The sequence below is a fragment of the Salmo trutta genome, chromosome 7 (genome assembly GCF_901001165.1).
Source record: "Salmo trutta chromosome 7, fSalTru1.1, whole genome shotgun sequence".
NCBI lineage: Eukaryota > Metazoa > Chordata > Actinopteri > Salmoniformes > Salmonidae > Salmo > Salmo trutta.
In genome coordinates, this window is record NC_042963.1 from 48,674,572 (window position 1) to 48,695,409 (window position 20,838).

At 44.3% G+C, this 20,838-nt stretch overlaps 1 protein-coding gene across 6 annotated transcripts in view; it reads left to right on the forward strand.

Annotated features, from left to right (window-relative positions):
* The first annotated feature begins 2,492 nt into the window (after positions 1-2,492).
* Positions 2,493-20,838, forward strand: part of kif21a (kinesin family member 21A) — an 81,932-nt gene continuing 63,586 nt past the window's right edge. For 4 of the 6 annotated variants that reach the window (XM_029759237.1, XM_029759235.1, XM_029759236.1 and 1 more), the window contains exon 1: positions 2,494-2,916. In XM_029759237.1, the coding sequence (XP_029615097.1) occupies positions 2,873-2,916 (44 nt within the window). In that variant the 5' untranslated portion in view covers positions 2,494-2,872. Of the gene's footprint in view, positions 2,917-20,838 lie in introns of all 6 variants that reach the window. The other 2 variants (XM_029759233.1, XM_029759234.1) reach the window with 1 other exon arrangement.

A 20,838-nucleotide genomic window follows, 5' to 3' on the forward strand; every position in this document is an offset into this window, starting at 1 on the left:
CGAACGAACGAATACAGCTGGCTAGCTAACCTTGTTAGTTCCTCAGAGCTACACACTAAAAAGCTACACCTTTATCCTTGATACAAAGACAGCAGATACAACTATGTAGCTAGCTAACAATACACTAATCAAATCGTTCCAATGTAATGTAATGAAATGTAATATTACCCGCGGAGCGAGGTGCAGCACGACCACTCACTCCAGCATCCGGAAGTACATTAAGGCTGGTAGACCTCAACAATATAAGGACTTACCAGGGTGGGGTTAATTGGTATTGATTTAAAATGTATTAAACACAACATCCTAAGTACTCTAATATCTAACAGTAACAACTGTTGTTCTCCCCCCTAAGGAGACACATATTGTTAGGGTTAGTGTTCTACATGAAGTGCCTTAGGCGTAGGCTAATACTGCATCTCAGTGCTAGAGGTGTCACTACAGACCCTGGTTCGATCCTGGGCTGTATCACAACTGGCCGTGATTGGGAGTCCCATATGGCGGCGCACAATTGGCCCAGAGTCGTCTGGGTTTGGCCTGGGTAGGACGTCATTGTAAATAAGAATTTGTTCTTAACTGACTTGCCTAATTAAATCAAGGTTAAATAAATTTAAAAAATGAGCATTAGATGATTCACAAGTCATATAGGAAAAGTAGCCTACTAAAAAAGGTTATTAAACGGGTATTTACATCTGGTAGTAATACAAGATGATTGCATGGGGGCGCTGTTTAACCTGAGTGACATTGTTACAGCAAAAGGTGATATATCATAGTAGTAATTCAGAGTGTATGACACTGAAAAGTCATGGTCACATTGAATCCTCAGCTACAACAAGAAAGCCACAAGCATCTCATAGGCTAAAGGAAAATGAAAGGGCACTGATTTGATGACAACAAAGAGTTCCTTATAGATGGAGCCTACCAACTGCTGTGTGTCTAAACTGCTGTGTGTCTAAACTGCTGTGTGTCTAAACTGCTGTGTGTCTAAACTGTGTGTCTAAACTGCTGTGTGTCTAAACGGTGTGTGTCTAAACTGTGTGTGTCTAAACTGCTTTGTGTCTAAACTGCTGTGTGTCTAAACTGCTGTGTGTCTAAACTGTGTGTCTAAACTGCTGTGTGTCTAAACTGCTGTGTGTCTAAACTGTGTGTGTCTAAACTGCTGTGTGTCTAAACTGCTGTGTGTCTAAACTGCTGTGTGTCTAAACTGTGTGTCTAAACTGTGTGTCTAAACTGCTGTGTGTCTAAACTGCTGTGTGTCTAAACTGTGTGTGTCTAAACTGCTGTGTGTCTAAACTGCTGTGTGTCTAAACTGTGTGTGTCTAAACTGCTGTGTGTCTAAACTGCTGTGTGTCTAAACTGCTGTGTGTCTAAACTGTGTGTGTCTAAACTGCTGTGTGTCTAAACTGCTGTGTGTCTAAACTGCTGTGTGTCTAAACTGTGTGTCTAAACTGTGTGTCTAAACTGCTGTGTGTCTAAACTGCTGTGTGTCTAAACTGTGTGTGTCTAAACTGCTGTGTGTCTAAACTGCTGTGTGTCTAAACTGTGTGTGTCTAAACTGCTGTGTGTCTAAACTGCTGTGTGTCTAAACTGTGTGTGTCTAAACTGCTGTGTGTCTAAACTGCTGTGTGTCTAAACTGTGTGTCTAAACTGTGTGTCTAAACTGTGTGTCTAAACTGCTGTGTGTCTAAACTGCTGTGTGTCTAAACTGCTGTGTGTCTAAACTGTGTGTGTCTAAACTGCTGTGTGTCTAAACTGCTGTGTGTCTAAACTGCTGTGTTTCTAAACTGCTGTGTGTCTAAACTGCTGTGTGTCTAAACTGTGTGTGTCTAAACTGCTGTGTGTCTAAACTGCTGTGTGTCTAAACGGTGTGTGTCTAAACTGCTTTGTGTCTAAACTGCTGTGTGTCTAAACTGCTGTGTGTCTAAACTGTGTGTCTAAACTGCTGTGTGTCTAAACTGCTGTGTGTCTAAACTGCTGTGTGTCTAAACTGTGTGTCTAAACTGCTGTGTGTCTAAACTGCTGTGTGTCTAAACTGCTGTGTGTCTAAACTGTGTGTGTGTCTAAACTGTGTGTGTGTCTAAACTGTGTGTCTAAACTGTGTGTGTCTAAACTGCTGTGTGTCTAAACTGCTGTGTGTGTAAGTGTGTTGGGGAAAAAACGAATTATTTTCAAACCAAATGGTAAAATAAATGTGTATTCAATTGTTTTACTCTATGATGTAGTAGGCTAGTAGTCTTATTCGTTGTTCATGATCTTTCAGTTAGATTTTGATGATCTGACTGATAACAAGCAGTATCATGGTCCTCATTGAAAGCATACTATTGTTTGGTCAGGATGGTTTTCAAAGGGAACACATGGCATGACGTCACTCACCAGATTTCTTCTAAAAGTCTACATTGGAACTGACCTCCATGCGCATTGTGATGTCAACACTCAACCTGACAGACAGCGCGGACAACAAGGCGTGGTTTGGTGACGCATTGCGGCTCGGTGGATCGGTGAGTGCATTGTGCGGGAGGCGTGTGTCCCTTTCCCAACCAAAGAGCAAGGAGCGAAAGCGACTGGACCACGCAACAGCCTCGCCGCTCCAAACAGAATGTCGTCAAGGAATGTATTCTAGCTGGAAATACAAGGGAGCACCGACCAGTCGCAGTATCTTATTTAAAATCTCTAGACCCATAATAATCTGAAATATGGCTGAAGTGAAGTCGAGGTGAGTTGCGCTGTTGCTCAGACAACTTGCTGTTGGGTGGTGCGCACTCTCCGCCTCTCGCCAGCCAGCCTCTCTCCAGCCAGCCTGTCGGATGAAAAGAAAACGGATAGAGCCCGTTCTTTTTGTTCTTCTATCAATCGATAGTCATTGGACTGTGGAATCATGTCGATGGGACAGGACGAAAACTCAGTCCGGGTGGCTTTGAGGTAAGTCGTCAAGCCGTACATTTAATTGCTTTACTTTGCATAACTGTCGGCACAATTACATATTTGGGAGGAAGCCTACCTGTCACCACCAGCCCAGCAGAATGCATGACCCCATAGAGGAGATGTAGGAGATTCATTTAGGCCTTGCATCATCTGTTGACACAGTTTCCACTCTAGGCGCTTTATGATTTCATAGTAGGCTAACATCAAAAACTGAATCAGAAACTCTGTGGAAACCTTGGGATACATTTGTAGCCGACAGTTACATATTTTTCTGTAAAATGTTTTGCCGTATGATGGTCTTTGAGGACGCACAATATGAATTTAGGAATTTGCAGTTGATAGTTTACATAAACCACCATATAGGGCTAGGCTATTGTGTCGCTTGTCACAGAAGTGCTAAATAAATGTGATAGCCTACATTGTCTCCATGCATGACGCAGCATTATCACACGCCCAAAGAAAAACACTGAAATGTGCACATATGGCAGGTGTCTTCGCATGCCATTTGTCTCTCCCGCCGGCCTAGGAATGGAGGGTACAGTATCATGCTTGTTTTGTAACGATTGAACGGTTGGAAAGACAGATCTGGCCTTTATAGCTCCTTGGCGGTGTGCCGGAGTCTGGGGCATCCTTTCAAAGAAGTCAGTTGAGCCACAGTTGATCGATGCAAGGAGCGCTTTACTGACAGGCTTCAAGGAAGACAGCCAACCGTTTGATACGCAAAAAGCACTAACCGTTTCTGGTTAATTGATTCTTTGTTTACAGTTAAGAATACATTACAATGGCCTTCTTTAGCTCAGAAGCCTACAGAAGGAGTGAACAGTAGCCAAATAGCACATTATTTTGTTCATACTTAAGGCTATAAAATGTGTTAATCATAGGACCCTAAAATATTTAGTTAATTCCTTAGACAGGTTTATGTATTTTCCACATGAAGACAGTTGAATGAATGTCATCCACAGTCTGTTATTTGCAGAATAAGGAGCAGACATGCTGATGTCAGGTGGCACACTGACAGATGTCTCTAATGGCACAATGGGACAGTTGGCACACATGCAGCACTAGCCTGCCTTTCACTTTGTGTGTCTCTCTCTCTGTCTCCATCTCTCCCTCTCCGTCAGTCTCTCACACGCAGACACACACAGACACCCAGTAGACCGTCTAACTAATTCAGTGTGAATATTGTGATGTTCTCTGTTAGATTAGTGTTGTATTATAATGTATGACACAAGCAGCTGACTGTTTTGTCAGCTCTATGGTCCTTCACGTCCACGGTCCCCATAGTAACAATCCTTCTGGAATAACTGAGACTCTTGACCCAGTCTCCAATCTCTAAGTTCTCATTGTATGCGTGCGTGCTTGTGAGAGAGAGTGACCATATTCCTGGCCCAGTCTCCTATTATTGTTTATATCTGTATTTTCAGATATATTTTTGATTGAACAAATAATGGAAAGCTAGGAGGGAGGGTTGTCAAAGGGCAGATGGACGGAGTTGAACCCATTCCAATACGGCCATGCAATGATGTGTGCTTCGGAGTGGTGGCACTAAACGCTAGGCCACGTAAGCCACATCAGTCTCCTATTTTGCAAGACTTTGCCCTCCCGTGGTGCCGGCCAGAGGGTCCATAGCTAATACTGAAAAGTAGTCTTCTCATTAGCAAATGGCCCATACTGAGGGGGTCGCGTTGGCCTAAAAACATGTGCTCTCATTGTCTCCAGTCCAAACTAGTCTAACTTTTTAGTTGGCTTCCCCAAGGCTGCTGACATGCAGCTAACATAGGTGTTGACCCCAGGTCAAGGGGAGTGTGTTCCCAATCCAGTGGCAAGCCTATACGTTGTATAAGCCAACCTTTACTTACTGTGTGTCTGTGTGTGCATAGAGGGGAGAGTGATACAGGACACATTTCTGACTGTATTCTCAGTGGTTTGTACAGTGAAGGCTGTATTAGTACAATACTCCCTGACAGGTATTAATGGTTGTGATGAGAGGAGGAGGTAAAGAGATGCTTGTTGAACCAGCCAGATAAGGTTATTATTTCAATGCAAACTACTTAAACTACACATAATGGGAGAGGCCCTTCAGTCAAGTCAAGGTGGTAAGACATGTTTGTCTACAATACTGACTTTGTGTGTGTGTGTGCTCGAGCATGTGTGTGTAAGCATGTGTATGCGCTTGTTTCACTCGCAGGGTTTGCACAAGGTGCTTAAAGTACTTGAATTTAGCACTCTGAAATTGAAGTACTGGAGTACCTTGAAAATCAGACATTTTCTCAAGTTGGTACTTGAATTCAAATGAGAGGAGAACAGACAATTCTCAAATATGTTAATATGAAAAATATTAGAAAAATGTACTGTTCTTGCAAATTAATTTCCAGTTAGACTACCAAGTTTTATTTCCTCACATGTTTGGCGCTGTGGTTGCCAGGCGAGCTCACTCATTCCACCCACACTGCCTCTGAGCCAGGCAGTTACAGAACTGACTGATTAGGCACCGCCAAACGTCACATTGATAGCTAAAATGCCGGGCAAATGTAGATACAATCCTGCCTGGCAGGATATTGATGTTTGTGAATGTGTTTTGCCAGACCCAAACAGGGATGTAGTGGAGGGTAAACGCTGTTTACGCACCTTTTTAATTTAGTTAATTATCATTTGCACACTTATTATTGCGTTCCCAACGGTGATCGATGCTCAGAAGGCTTCTTGATCTGAGTTCTAATAGCGTCTACTCAGAAGGCTTCTTGATCTGAGTTCTAATAGCGTCTACCTCTGCCAATGAGTGGAATCATGAATGATTCATGCATGTTCCTTATGTTCGCCTGCTCCCTCATATTTGCCTTGTTAGCAGAAATTTAATTCACCACATATCCGAGAGGTGAAACAAACGACCTCAGCCCAGACCTATAGTGGCAAGGTCAGAGAGACTAAGGCTGACAGTGCAATTTTATTTATTTTTTTATCCCTCGACTCCTGCCATTTCAACAGACATCATCCAAACAAAAACCCCTGACTCTCGGAGAATGAGTGTACAACTGGTAAATAGTTGCTGATATTTCAGTTAGATGTCTAGCTAGCTAGATAGGTAGCTCGAGCTTTGGCTATTAGCCAGGTAGCCAGCTATGACTAGCTAGCTGGCTAGAAGGAGGAAGTTAGAAGCTAATGTTGAACGGAGCCTGATCTCAGCAAGAGCAGTTGACTGAAATTAAGCTAGCTATTATCAAAAGATGGGCTACTAGAAGTCCTCATAACAAAATAGCTTTTCTTTACAGAGAATAGTGAGACCGACAGGCAGAGAGATTAGTAGGACAGTGGTTCCCAAACTTGGGCATGCGGACCCATATGGGGTCCCCTGCAATTTAAACGGGGTCCCTTGAGATAATCTGTAATCTTATCAAACACATTCATAACTTGTTTCTCTTCAAATGCTTTTAGAAGACAACAATTTAGATTCAACAAAGGGCCTTTTACACTGTTAGAATTCACAATCATGTTATTATGTTTTGGGAAAGCCCATGGGACCTAAAATTTTGTGAAATATAAAGTCAATTTAAATGTAAAGAAATGTAATATTATTAGCATGTACACTTAAACGCAAAAACACTGCTCAAAAAAATAAAGGGAAAACTAAAATAACACATCCTCTAGATCTGAATGAATGAAATAATCTTATTAAATACTTTTTTCTTTACATAGTTGAATGTGCTGACAACAAAATCGCACACAAATAATCAATGGAAATCCAATTTATCAACCCATGGAGGTCTGGATTTGGACTCACACTCAAAATTAAAGTGGAAAACCACACTACAGGCTGATCCAACTTTGATGTAATGTCCTTAAAACAAGTCAAAATGAGGCTCAGAAGTGTGTGTGGCCTCCACGTGCCTGTATGACCTCCCTACAACGCCTGGGCATGCTCCTGATGTGGTGGCGGATGGTCTCCTGATGGATCTCCTCCCAGACCTGGACTAAAGCATCCGCCAACTCCTGGACAGTCTGTGGTGCAACGTGGCGTTGGTGGATGGAGTGAGACATGATGTCCCAGATGTGCTCAATTGGATTCAGGTCTGGGGAACGGGCGGGCCAGTCCATAGCCTCAATGCCTTCCTCTTGCAGGAACTGCTGACACACTCCAGCCAGTCTTGCATTAGGAGGAACCCAGGGCCAACTGCACCAGCATATGGTCTCACAAGGGGTCTGAGGATCTCATCTCGGTACCTAATGGCAGTCAGGCTACCTCTGGCGAGCACATGGAGGGCTGTGCGGACCCCCAAAGAAATGCCACCCCACGACTGACACACTGCCAAACCGGTCATGCTGGAGGATGTTGCAGGCAGCAGAACGTTCTCCACGGCGTCTCCAGACTGTCACGTCTGTCACATGTGCTCAGTGTGAACCTGCTTTCATCTGTGAAGAGCACAGGGCGCCAGTGGCGAATTTGCCAATCTTGGTGTTCTCTGGCAAATGCCAAACGTCCTGCACGGTGTTGGGCTGTAAGCACAACCCCCACCTGTGGACGTCGGGACCTCATACCACCCTCATGGAGTCTGTTTCTGACCGTTTGAGCAGACACATACACATTTGTGGCCTGCTGGGGGTCATTTTGCAGGGCTCTGGCAGTGCTCCTCCTGCTCTTCCTTGCACAAAGGCGGAGGTAGCGGTCCTGCTGCTGGGTTGTTGCCCTCCTACGGCCTCCTCCACGTCTCCTGATGTACTGGCCTGTCTCCTGGTAGGGCCTCCATGCTCTGGACACTACGCTGACAGACACCGCAAACCTTCTTGCCACAGCTCGCATTGATGTGCCATCCTGGATGAGCTGCACTACCTGAGCCACTTGTGTGGGTTGTAGACTCCGTCTCATGCTACCACTAGAGTGAAAGCGCCGCCAGCATTCAAAAGTGACCAAAACATCAGCCAGGAAGCATAGGAACTGAGAAGTGGTCTGTGGTCACCACCTGCAGAACCACTCCTTTATTGGGGGTGTCTTGCTAATTGTCCATATTTTCCACCTGTTGTCTATTCCATTTGCACAACAGCATGTGAAATTTATTGTCAATCAGTGTTGCTTCCTAAGTGGACAGTTTGATTTCACAGAAGTGTGATTGACTTGGAGTTGCATTGTGTTGTTTAAGTGTTCCCTTTATTTTTTTGAGCAGTGTATATACGCAACGTGCAACAATTTCAAAGATCTTGTGGCGAAAAGGAACTATTACAAATTGATGGTCCTTAAAAATGAGTATTAGTTCTGGAAAAAGTACTTGAAAGTCCTTGAATTTGACTTGCCACTGTCTGTACGAACCCTGCACTCATCTGTAGGACTGGTTTTGACTACCAGAATAACTGGCTTTCTATTGTTAGTCCTTATAATCATGTAATTACAACTATAGGTGGAGGAACATGACTTGTGCTAATATCCACATCAAGACAGTAATGTTCTGTGGGATCTGGTACACAAACTCTCTTAAGGGACAATGTTTAGCCTTACCAAGACCAGCAGAACAGTAATATGTTACCATTTTGGCTATACAGGCCAGAAGGTAAGGACAACTCACTTCTCTCCAGCATGTGTATTTGCCCCGAGCAGGCCGTGGTGGGGGAAGGAGAGATTGAGGAACATTCAGATCTGTGTTTGTCACCCATGGCAGCGTTGGCCAAACACAAAGGGCCCTAAGCCTCCCAGACTCTCTGCTTTGTCCTGGTCCACTGAGCCAAGCTACGGTGTCACACTCAGCCCTCCACTGGCCCGGCCCACAGACTGGCCGTGTGTGTGTGTGTGTGTGTGTGTGTGTGTGTGTGTGTGTGTGTGTGTGTGTGTGTGTGTGTGTGTGTGTGTGTGTGTGTGTGTGTGTGTGTATGCGTGTTAATATGTGAGGGGGTATGTCATGAAACCCCCGCCTTTAAGAAAATCTCTAGGATGCATTCTGCTTCATTCCTCTGGTACTGAGACATCCTTGTGTTAGCAGTATGCAACATAGCAGTGTGCTTTGATTGTGGTGCCTATAATATAGGCTAGTTAAGTCCTGTCATTTCAATATGTAATGAATCCTAATTATAGTTCCCGCAGTAGTTCAAATTTCCTTTTCAAAGTAAATCTCTGTAAAGGCTTGCCTCTTTAGCATAGCCTATGTGGGTAACCTTCTTTCAGAACTGTAGGCGATTCCTTTCCGAGGCAGGCAGCACTAAGCATAGCCTACACTTAAACTGAACTTGCCCAGAAATAGACCACTGCATTGCTGGAAGACCTCGGTTATCTATAACATGACGTCTGAGGGGTCAGCGCATTCTGCCAGTCCCAGACACATTCACATAATGGGAAACCACTGCGACTGCTTTCTGGCACAGCATGGAGACCCCTCCAACTCTTGTTGATTTTTGCACTTAGAAAACAAGCAAAAGAAATTTAAGGTAGTTATACGGTACATTGGTTGGCATGGGTACACCACACCCATGCAAATGTTGCTCACTTTCTCCCTATTTTTCCTTTATCTTTCTTTGTCTTTTTCACGCCCTCTATCTCTTGTCATTATCTTTCTCTCTCTCCATCCCTCACTCCCCTTTCAAGTAAAGTGACCATATGTAGCACAAATAATATATTACTCGCTATTAGCCTCTCTACTTGTAGCAACATATGTTGTCAGACTGGCAGCCTAACCGGTGATAAACATAAATAGGTTTCTGTCTGTAAATAGCGCTCTATGCTTGTTTTAGCAAGCTGTCTGTCACACTGTCACCGCTTTAGTTACAGTATGCATCTCTTTTTCCTTAGTCATCAACAATAGTCTAGTTCAGGGATGAGCGACTTTGATGGGGGTAAGGGCTACAAAAACTCAAAACTCATCATGAGGGGCCGCAGTGGCTCGCGGGTCCTACCCATATCCATACCCACACATGTAGTCGTAGCCAGTCCTACCCATATCCATACCCACACATGTAGTCCTAGCCAGTCCTACCCATATCATACCCACACATGTAGTCCTAGCCAGTCCTACCCATATCCATACCCACACATGTAGTCCTACCCATATCCATACCCACACATGTAGTCGTAGCCAGTCCTACCCATATCATACCCACACATGTAGTCGTAGCCAGTCCTACCCATATCATACCCACACATGTAGTCCTACCCATATCCATACCCACACATGTAGTCCTAGCCAGTCCTACCCATATACATACCCACACATGTAGTCCTACCCATATCCATACCCACACATGTAGTCCTAGCCAGTCCTACCCATATTCACACCCACACATGTAGTCCTAGCCAGTCCTACCCATATTCACACCCACACATGTAGTCCTAGCCAGTCCTACCCATATCCATACCCACACATGTAGTCCTAGCCAGTCCTACCCATATCCATACCCACACATGTAGTCCTAGCCAGTCCTACCCATATCCATACCCACACATGTAGTCCTAGCCAGTCCTACCCATATCCATACCCACACATGTAGTCCTAGCCAGTCCTACCCATATCCATACCCACACATGTAGTCCTAGCCAGTCCTACCCATATCCATACCCACACATGTAGTCCTACCCATATCCATACCCACACATGTAGTCCTAGCCAGTCCTACCCATATCCATACCCACACATGTAGTCCTACCCATATCCATACCCACACATGTAGTCCTAGCCAGTCCTACCCATATCCATACCCACACATGTAGTCCTAGCCAGTCCTACCCATATCCAACTTAAAGGTTTGAGTTCATTTCTAAACATTTTGCCATGGGCCGTAGAGAAAAAAAGAACAATTTTACAGCTAATGTCTTGCAACTCTACACATTTTGCCAAAGGGTGGAGAGAGATTTTGCAGTTTTTAATATAATATCTGAGTGAGTGATGGGGGCCCCTTGGCCAGAAATTCAACCATGATTACTACAAGTTTAGCTAGCTGGCTAGACAAACTTACCAATCTAAAAATGTTAGCTGACATGGTCTAATTCACTGACTGTCAGTGACTGACATAACAAGAGAGAAACTGCTGATGAACAACCTCGTTTTGAAAATGCACCATGTGTGTGTATTCTACTATTTTAACTCTCAACAGTAAGTTGAGACCCAGACTGAGTTTGATTTATTGATCTGTCGGCCACCAGTTGCCCATTCCTGGCCTAGTTGAATATCATATGATTACTATACCATAAGCACCCCTCCACACATCTGTAGTCATGTTGTCACACCCACACACAGTCTGCCACTCGCCTTACCATGTCATACAAATACAGTCTTTTTTGTCGTGCTGGAGGCAGGCCATACAAATGAGTCCTGTCCACCTGTCCTGCTGCTTACGCTGGTAGCTACACACACACACACACACACTGTTGGAATCTGCATGATGTGGATGTGGTACATTTCCATCAGGTGAAACAGCTTTCTTGCCAGGATGAATCGTCATGTCGTGTTAAATGACCATTTCTGTGTATGCTATGCATTATAAAGAAAAGTATATTATTTCGTAACATGAAGCAAGTGTTCTTTAATCTATGTTCACTTCCCGACTATTTCCAGTGAACTTCCACTTTAACGTTTAGGCTGTCTCGTTGCCTGAAAGCCGCTTCACATGGTGGTCTTTTTCACCTCTCCCTGACTGCATTTTCTGGGCCTAGCTTTTGTGTCAAGCCCTCACTGGTTGGCCCACTGTTGACAGAGGACTCCCATCTTTGTTTCAACACAGCACGGTTGACTGCAGGTGGATCCCAAGCTTGTTGTCCTGGAGGGCCTTGGGGTGGAGGGAGGCAGGGGCGTTTTGATGTCCTGGAGGGCCTTGGGGTGGAGGGAGGCAGGGGCGTTTTGATGTCCTGGAGGGCCTTGGGGTGGAGGGAGGCAGGGGCGTTTTGATGTCCTGGAGGGCCTTGGGGTGGAGGGAGGCAGGGGCGTTTTGATGTCCTGGAGGGCCTTGGGGTGGAGGGAGGCAGGGGCGTTTTGATGTCCTGGAGGGCCTTGGGGTGGAGGGAGGCAGGGGCGTTTTGATGTCCTGGAGGGCCTTGGGGTGGAGGGCGGCAGGGGCGTTTTTCGAAGGAAAAGCAGCGCTGTTCCCTGAAAGCATTGGGCTTTGTTGTTCCTTCATCTCGCCATGTAATGTTAATCATTGTGTGAGTTGCAGCTGATTGACATCCATTTGTTTTCTATTATTAAACTGTTATTATGTTGTTGCACATTATACAACTTGCAATGTCTTTTTTTATATCTTTGTTATTGATAATGACAACCTGGTGATCATGTCTTGTTGTTTTAGGATCCACCACTGTCATGTGCTGTAAGTTGCTTATTCTGCCATAACTCTGTGATTAGTTACGGCTAGTGACAACTTCTGCAGGTTTTACCACCAGTGTTAGGGGGAGGGGGCTCTTTCTCCCTCTGGTTTCCCCTCGTGTGTGTGTGTGTGTGTGTGTGTGTGTGTGTGCGCGTGCTTGTATTTTCCAGTTGTTGACAGCTAGAAAACAACTCCTCTGCTGTGACTGTTCCCTCTCCAGCCAGAGTGCAGCACCAGGCCAGACAGGCATCTCTCTGAGGCACGCTGAACACTGCTTCCTGTAGGTCAGAGGTCACACAACAGTCCACCCTGGCCTGTGATTATTAGGGGTGTCCATCGGAGGGGAGGGTTAGGCGGAGTTAATCAACAAGGGGAAAAGAGAGGGAGAAATACCGTTGAAGTTGTCCATAGTCACCAAGGATATCTTATCCTCCCTGAATCCTGATCTTTAAGTGAGAGCTCACTTGAAGCCACAATCCTGAGTTTGTTTTTCAGTCTAACTTTATTGTAACATTGTAGTCCAGTACTCACACTGTCTGGTTCCGGTGTGGCTTAATTGGTAGAGCAGGGCACTTGCAACACCAGGGTTGTGGGTTCGATTTCCACTGGAGGACCAGTATGAACAAATATGAAAATGTATGCACTCACTACTGTAAGTCGCTCTAGATAAGAGCGTCTGCAAAATAACTCAAATGTAAAAATGTTGTAGTCCGGGACTCACACTGTCTGGAATTAATGGGGGGAGATGGTACCGTTTCATTTCATAACTTGGAGGGAAACCAGTTAACTGACCTGAGGTCATTATCCAACCCTGCCTTGCGTGCTAATCCACAGACAGACTGGAAGTGCCCGTCAGCGCTGGTCTGGGTTCAGTTAGTTTGCTCTGCTCTGTAATTAAGGGGTGAATCCTAACTTCCACTTAAGTCAAATTTTTGCTTTTTAAGTGGAAGTTAGGATTCACCCCTAAGCAAGCCTAAAGGGTGAGGATTGGCCATCTGATCCTGAACCTGTAGTTAAAGGGAGGTTCCATCTGGGATGCGTGCTTCACTGCACTAAAGCTCCTTGTGTGGGTTCCGTATTTCCTTGGCAACCTTTTTTTCCATGGCAACAGGATAAACACCATCCTCTCAGGGAGCTCTGGAGTGATATATTCTGGAGAAAGTTGTGGTTTGGAGACATTTTAATATCAGAGAACATATCTCTTGCCATTTCTGATAAATGTTCTTCACTGCTAGTGTAAATTGCAATGTCATTATTGAGGCCTGTAATGACAGTTATTGTTTTGTCTCTCTGATTTGACTAGTGGCACGTTCTGTGTCGAAACAGGGAGCTTTCTGTCCTCCTCTCTGCATTCTTCCTCTCCTTTCCTCTCCTTGTTATGTCATAGGGGGGATACGGCCTATACGTTGTTGTGTCATAGTGGGTAGAGGTCGACCGATTAATCGGAATGGCCGATTTAATTAGGGACGATTTCAAGTTTTCATAACAATCGGAAATCGGTATTTTTGGATGCCGATAATTTTTTATTTATTTTTTTACCTTTATTTAACTAGGAAAGTTAGTTAAGAACACATTCTTATTTTCAATGACGGCCTAGGAACGGTGGGTTAACTGCCTTGTTCAGGGGCAGAACGACAGATTTTTACCTTGTCAGCTCGGAGATTCAAACTTGCAACCTTACAGTTAACTAGTCCAACGCTCTAACCACCTGCTTTACATTGCACTCCACGAGGAACCTGCCTGTTACGTGAATGCAGTAAGAAGCCAAGGTAAGTTGCTAGCTAGCATTAAACTTATCTTTATAAAAAACAATCAATCATAATCACTAGTTAACTACACATGATTGATGATATTACTAGTTTATCTAGCCTGTCCTGCATTGCATATAATCGCTTAGGTACACGTTGCTCCAACCATAAACATCAATGCCTTTCTTAAAATCAATACACAAGTATATATTTTTAAACCTGCATATTTAGTTAATATTGCCTGCTAACATGAATTTCTTTTAACTAGGGGAAATGTGTCACCTCTGCAACAGAGTCAGGGTATATGAAGCAGTTTGGGCCGCCTGGCTCGTTGCGAACTGTGGGAATACTATTTCTTCCTAACAAATACGGGGTGTGATTTAACAAAAGCGCATTTGCGAAAAAATCACAATCGTTGCACGACTGTACCTAACCATAAACATCAATGCCTTTCTTAAAATCAATACACAGAAGTATATATTTTTAAACCTGCATATTTAGCTAAAAGAAATCCAGGTTAGCAGGCAATATTAACCAGGTGAAATTGTCACTTCTCTTGCGTTCATTGCACGCAGAGTCAGGGTATATGCAACAGTTTGGGCCGCTTGGCTCGTTGCGAACTAATTTGCCAGAATTGTACGTAATTATGACATAACATTGAAGGTTGTGCAATGTAACAGGAATATTTAGACTTAGGGTTGCCACCCGTTAGATAAAATAGAGAACGGTTCCGTATTTCACTGAAAAAATAAACGTTTTGTTTTCGAGATGATAGTTTCCGGATTCGACCATATTAATGACCTAAGGCTCGTATTTCTGTGTGTTAATATTATAATTAAGTCTATGATTTGATATTTGATAGAGCAGTCTGACTGAGCGGTGGTAGGCAGCAGCAGGCTCGTAAGCGTTTATTCAAACAGCACTTTTGTGCGTTTGCCAGCAGCCCTTCGCAATGCATTGCGCTGTTTATGACTTCAAGCCTATCAACTCCCAGGATTAGGCTGGTGTAACCGATGTGAAATGGCTAGCTAGTTAGCCGGGTGCGCGCTAATAGCGTTTGAAACGTCACTCATTTAAAACGTCACTCGTTTGAGACTTGGAGTAGTTTTTCCCCTTGCTCTACATGGGTAACGCTGCTTCAGGGGTGGCTGTTGTCGATGTGTTCCTGGTTCGAGCCCAGGTAGGAGCGAGGAGAGGGACGGAAGCTATACTGTTACACTGGCAATACTAAAGTGCCTATAAGAACATCCAATAGTCAAAGGTATATGAAATACAAATCGTATAGAGAGAAATAGTCCTATAATTCCTATAATAACTACAACCTAAAACTTCTTACCTGGGAATATTGAAGACTCGTGTTAAAAGGAACCACCAGCTTTCATATGTTCTCATGTTCTGAGCAAGGAACTTAAACCTTAGCTTTCTAACATGGCACATATTGCACTTTTACTTTCTTCTCCAACACTTTGTTTTTCCATTATTTAAACCAAATTGAACATGTTTCATTATTTATTTGAGGCTAAATAGATTTTATTGATGTATTATATTAAGTTAAAATAAGTGTTCATTCAGTATTGTTGTAATTGTCATTATTACAAATAAATCAAAAAAATCGGCCGATTTAATCGGTATCGGCTTTTTTTTTGGGTCCTCCAATAATCCGTATCGGCGTTGAAAAATCATAATCGGTCGACCTCTAATAGGGGGGATACGGCCTATACATTGTTGTTACGTCATCGGGGGGCTACGGCCTGTACGTTGTTGTTATGACATAGGGGGGATAAGGCCTGTACATTGTTGTGTCATAGGGGGGATAAGGCCTGTACATTGTTGTTGTGTCATAGGGGGGATACGGCCTATACGTTGTTGTTGTGTCATGGGGGGATACGGCCTGTACATTGTTGTGTCATAGGGGGGGATAAGGCCTGTGGGTTGTTGTGTCATAGGGGGGATAAGGCCTGTGGGTTGTTGTGTCATAGGGGGGATAAGACCCTGTGGGTTGTTGTGTCATAGGGGGGATACGGCCTGTGGGTTGTTGTGTCGTAGGGGGGGGATAAGGCCTGTGGGTTGTTGTGTCGTAGGGGGGATAAGGCCTGTGGGTTGTTGTGTCGTAGGGGGGGGATAAGGCCTGTGGGTTGTTGTGTCGTAGGGGGGGGATAAGGCCTGTGGGTTGTTGTTGTCGTAGGGGGGGATAAGGCCTGTGGGTTGTTGTGTCGTAGGGGGGGATAAGGCCTGTGGGTTGTTGTGTCGTAGGGGGGGATAAGGCCTGTACATTGTTGTTGTGTCATAGGGGGGATACGGCCTATACATTGTTGTTGTGTCATAGGGGGGATAAGGCCTGTGGGTTGTTGTGTCATAGGGGGGATACGGCCTGTGGGTTGTTGTGTCATAGGGGGGGCTACGGCCTGTGGGTTGTTGTGTCATAGGGGGGATAAGGCCTGTACATTGTTGTTGTGTCATAGGGGGGATACGGCCTGTACATTGTTGTGTCATAGGGGGGATAAGGCCTGTGGGTTGTTGTGTCATAGGGGGGATACGGCCTGTACATTGTTGTGTCATAGGGGGGATAAGGCCTGTGGGTTGTTGTGTCATAGGGGGGATAAGGCCTGTGGGTTGTTGTGTCATAGGGGGGGATACGGCCTGTGGGTTGTTGTGTCATAGGGGGGGATACGGCCTGTGGGTTGTTGTGTCATAGGGGGGGATACGGCCTGTGGGTTGTTGTGTCATAGGGGGGATAAGGCCTGTGGGTTGTTGTGTCATAGGGGGGGATACGGCCTGTGTGTTGTTGTGTCATAGGGGGGATAAGGCCTGTGGGTTGTTGTGTCATAGGGGGGGATACGGCCTGTGTGTTGTTGTGTCATAGGGGGGGATACGGCCTGTGTGTTGTTGTGTCATAGGGGGGGATACGGCCTGTGGGTTGTTGTGTCGTAGGGGGGATACGGCCTGTGGGTTGTTGTGTCATAGGGGGGATAAGGCCTGTGGGTTGTTGTGTCATAGGGGGGGCTACGGCCTGTGGGTTGTTGTGTCGTAGGGGGGGATACGGCCTGTACGTTGTTGTGTCATAGGGGGGATAAGGCCTGTGCATTGTTGTTGTGTCATAGGGGGGATAAGGCCTGTGCATTGTTGTTGTGTCATAGGGGGGATAAGGCCTGTGGGTTGTTGTGTCGTAGGGGGGATAAGGCCTGTGGGTTGTTGTGACGTAGGCGGGGATATGGTCTATATTATAATTGTTCCCTTTTGTATGTATATCATAGGCAGGCCATTAGGACCTTTCACAACTGAAATCTACCACAAACAGACAGACAGACTTTGATCTGCATCACTATTTTGTCCCCTTGTTGTTGTTTCCAGATTTTACTCATCAAGACATACTCAAGTATACTCATAATCAAGTAGATTAGATTAGAGACACGCTAAAGATGCCTCTAAAGGCTAAGTGACGCCAAACAATGGACCTTCGTCAAATGTAGTGCACTATATAGGGAATAGGGTGTCATTTGAGTCCCGTCACTTAGACTGGTTTAGTGGCATCATGATATCCTGCTGGGATGGGATTATTCTATTAATGTCCACTTCCATTACCAGTCACCATGGCAACCACTTCCCTTCTTTGAAGTCGCCCACCGCAACACAAAGAACAGTACAGTAGGCCTACACTGCAGACTGTGAGACAGCAGACACTGTCCTTCACAAACACAAATGAAGTATTTTAAACTAAATGTTTAAACTGTTAAGGTGTAAATTGAGCACCGTTATTGGTAAACACTAGTTAGGGTTGAACAGAGCTCACTTTCAGGAACCCCAATTTCCCTCCATAGTGGATAAAATGACATGGCTGCAGGTCTTTATCCAGCATCAAAGCTTGGATTAAAGCTTGGCTCTGGTGATACTACACATACTGGCACAGTTTCATACATATGTGTGTGGGCATGCAAGCACGTGTTTGTGTGAAAGACGTACAGTAGAGCTCCTCAGAGCCCCCATCAGACAGTATGTCGAGGTGTCTCTGAAGGTGTCTGTCGTACTAACTGTAATCTGGGTGTTAGAGACGCTGACAGCTCAGGGAGCTAACCAGATAGCTACTGCACCCTTTGAGTCTGTAGTTACAAACACATGTATTGAACACACTAGCCTAGGCCTCTTGACTGGCCTCCTTGCACATGCTATTGCTTTTCTCTCTTCTCTAACGGCCTAACATTTTGTTACTGGACTGCCCTGATGCAGCGTCGATGCCGAGTGTTGCATGAGTGTTAAGGTTTCTTCTGCCTTCTTTTCCCCCCTCTGAACAGCATCCAGCTCACTCTGCAGAAAATGAGGCTGAAGAAACCTCTCACTCCCACCTCTCCTGCCTCTATCTTCTCCCTCGATGCAAACAGCCTTTAATGATTTATGGAAAGAGTGCTGTGGATCTGGAGTAGTGGCAGGGTGGTGGTGGTGGTGGTGGGGGGGGAGGACAGACAGCAGGTTGGGGCGTGTTCAGTACTTCAACCAGACTTGTAAACGTTTTGGGTTGAGAAAATGACCTCACTTTGGCTGCAAAGCTGAATGTTAAATAGCTGGTTTAAATAGCTGATGAGCTTAATCGCTCTGATTAAAAAGCAGTTGCCTTGAGGGGGTCCGGGGAGAATTTCCCCACTGTTTTTTAAAGAAAGAATGTAACTAAAAAGCTATCGTGAATATAGTCTCTCACTGAGGGGTAGTGATGGGGAGAAAAAAAACGAATTACTAATCGCAAAATTATTTTGGACGATATTTTATATATATACTTTGACTCCAGGTATTTGCTAGGTACCGTTAGCTGACCATAGTCGGCTGTACCTCCGCCAATACTCAGGTATTTTTCATCCTATAGCTTTGTTCTCCATCTTCTTTTTAAATAGTGAGCCAACATGTTTTCAGCACTTATTTCCATGACTGATCAAACTCATTTTATATTGCTCTCTCTCATCTATCTGCAGCAGCCATATAGTGAGCAATATGTTTGGAACATCAAAGAAATTGCAGTATTGAATTGCAACACACAGAATTGTGAGAATCACAATACATATTGTGAGGTTCCCCCGTCAGTTTTCCTTCTGTTCGGACACACACTATGAAGGCTCCAGAACAATGACGTTGTACACAATTGTGCACCATTTTCTGGACCCGTTTTGGCTCGTCAGCGTTACTTTCGAAACTACTGGCTGAAATTAGACAAAACCTTTTAATAGAGGCTCAATTACTTTAATTCACTGGTTTTAAAATACAATTTTTATGCCTTTTTTTTATAAATGTTTTATTTTATTTGACTAGGCACGTCAGTTAAGAACAAATTCTTATTTACAATAAAGGCCCAAACCCGGACGACACTGGGGCAATTGGGCACCGCCCTATGGGACTCCCAATCATGGCCGGATGTGATATAGCCTGGATTCGAACCAGGGACTGTAGTGATGCCTCTTGTGCTGAGAAGCAGTGCCTTAAACCGCTGCGCCACTCTGGAGTATTTACAGTATTCAAGTATATCCGTTTTTAATTCTGTGTTAAGACCTTGAAGAATTCATAAAAAATACAAAAAGACATTGGCATAGGTGTTCAAAAATCTACTTTTCTCTATCTTGCCCCCCAACCCAAACTGAGAAGGCTCACTATACATGGGAGGGGATAGGGGGATCACTACATATTTGGGAGAGACCATGTGCCCTGGGGAGAGAGGGATGGAGAACAAAGTTTTGAAACAGTACGATTACATGGCAAATTAGTATGTTACACTGCCTGAAACAAAGACATCCCTTGTGGTAATGGAATAGGATTAGCTCTCTAGAATGTGCAGGAAATCTTCAATTGGTAGAAAGGGGTTGTTCTGAGACTGGCATGTCAGCAAATCGATTTCATTCTGGGCTTGACACCTGTGTGCTTAATACATTATGACAGCCTTAAATGACAAGGGAACGAATTTGAAGATAAAAAGTTTGATAACGTGTTGGCTCCTTTTTCTCTCTTCTACAACCAAAACAAAAGAGGATTAAACCTAAAAGCTTCTTATTTTAAATTGTTTCAATTTGTGTATTTGTGTATTACATCATGTCACGCAAACAGATTTTGAGTGAATTTAAAGCTAGGCCTATGTGACTGTTGGTATTGTTTTATACAGTTACACTATCGTAATATTATTTTTGAATGATATATAGATATTTGTCTCCAAGAATCGATTTGTAAATAAAATAAGTATTTTCTACTGTTGGTAGCGTTAGCTAGCTCTAGTCGGCTGTACTGTACCTGTGCCAAAACTCCAGTATTGTTAAATCTAATAGCTTGTTCTCCATCATTTTAAATAGTGAGCCAACCTGTTTTCAGCACTTTTATTTCCATGACTGATCAGAACTCGTGCTCTCTCGTCTCTCTGCAGCAGACATACACTGAGTGAACAAAACATTAAGAACACCTGCTCTTTCCATAACAGACAGACCAGGTGAATCCAGGTGAAAACTATGATCCCTTATTGATGTCACTTGTTAAATCCACTTCAATCAGTGTAGATGAAGAGGAGAAGACGGATCAAAGAAGGAGTTTTAAGCCTTGAGACAACTGAGACATGGATTATGTATGTGTGCCATTCAGAGGGTGAATGGACAAGACAAAAGATTGAAGTGCCTTAGAACGGGGTATGGGTAGTAGATGCTAGGCACACCGGTTTGTGTCAAGCTGCTGGGTTTTTCACGGTCAACAGTTTCCCGTGTGTGTCAAGAATGGTGGTGGGGGGCACATAAGTATTGTGATAATATCTTATCGTGAGGACCCTGACAATTCTCAGCCCTAACTGTTGCCCCGCTCACTGTCTTCTCTGCCATGTTGTCAGATATGGATGATTCTACAGAATGCTAATACTTCTTTAAAATAGAGCTTGCTCTCTTCATGTTTT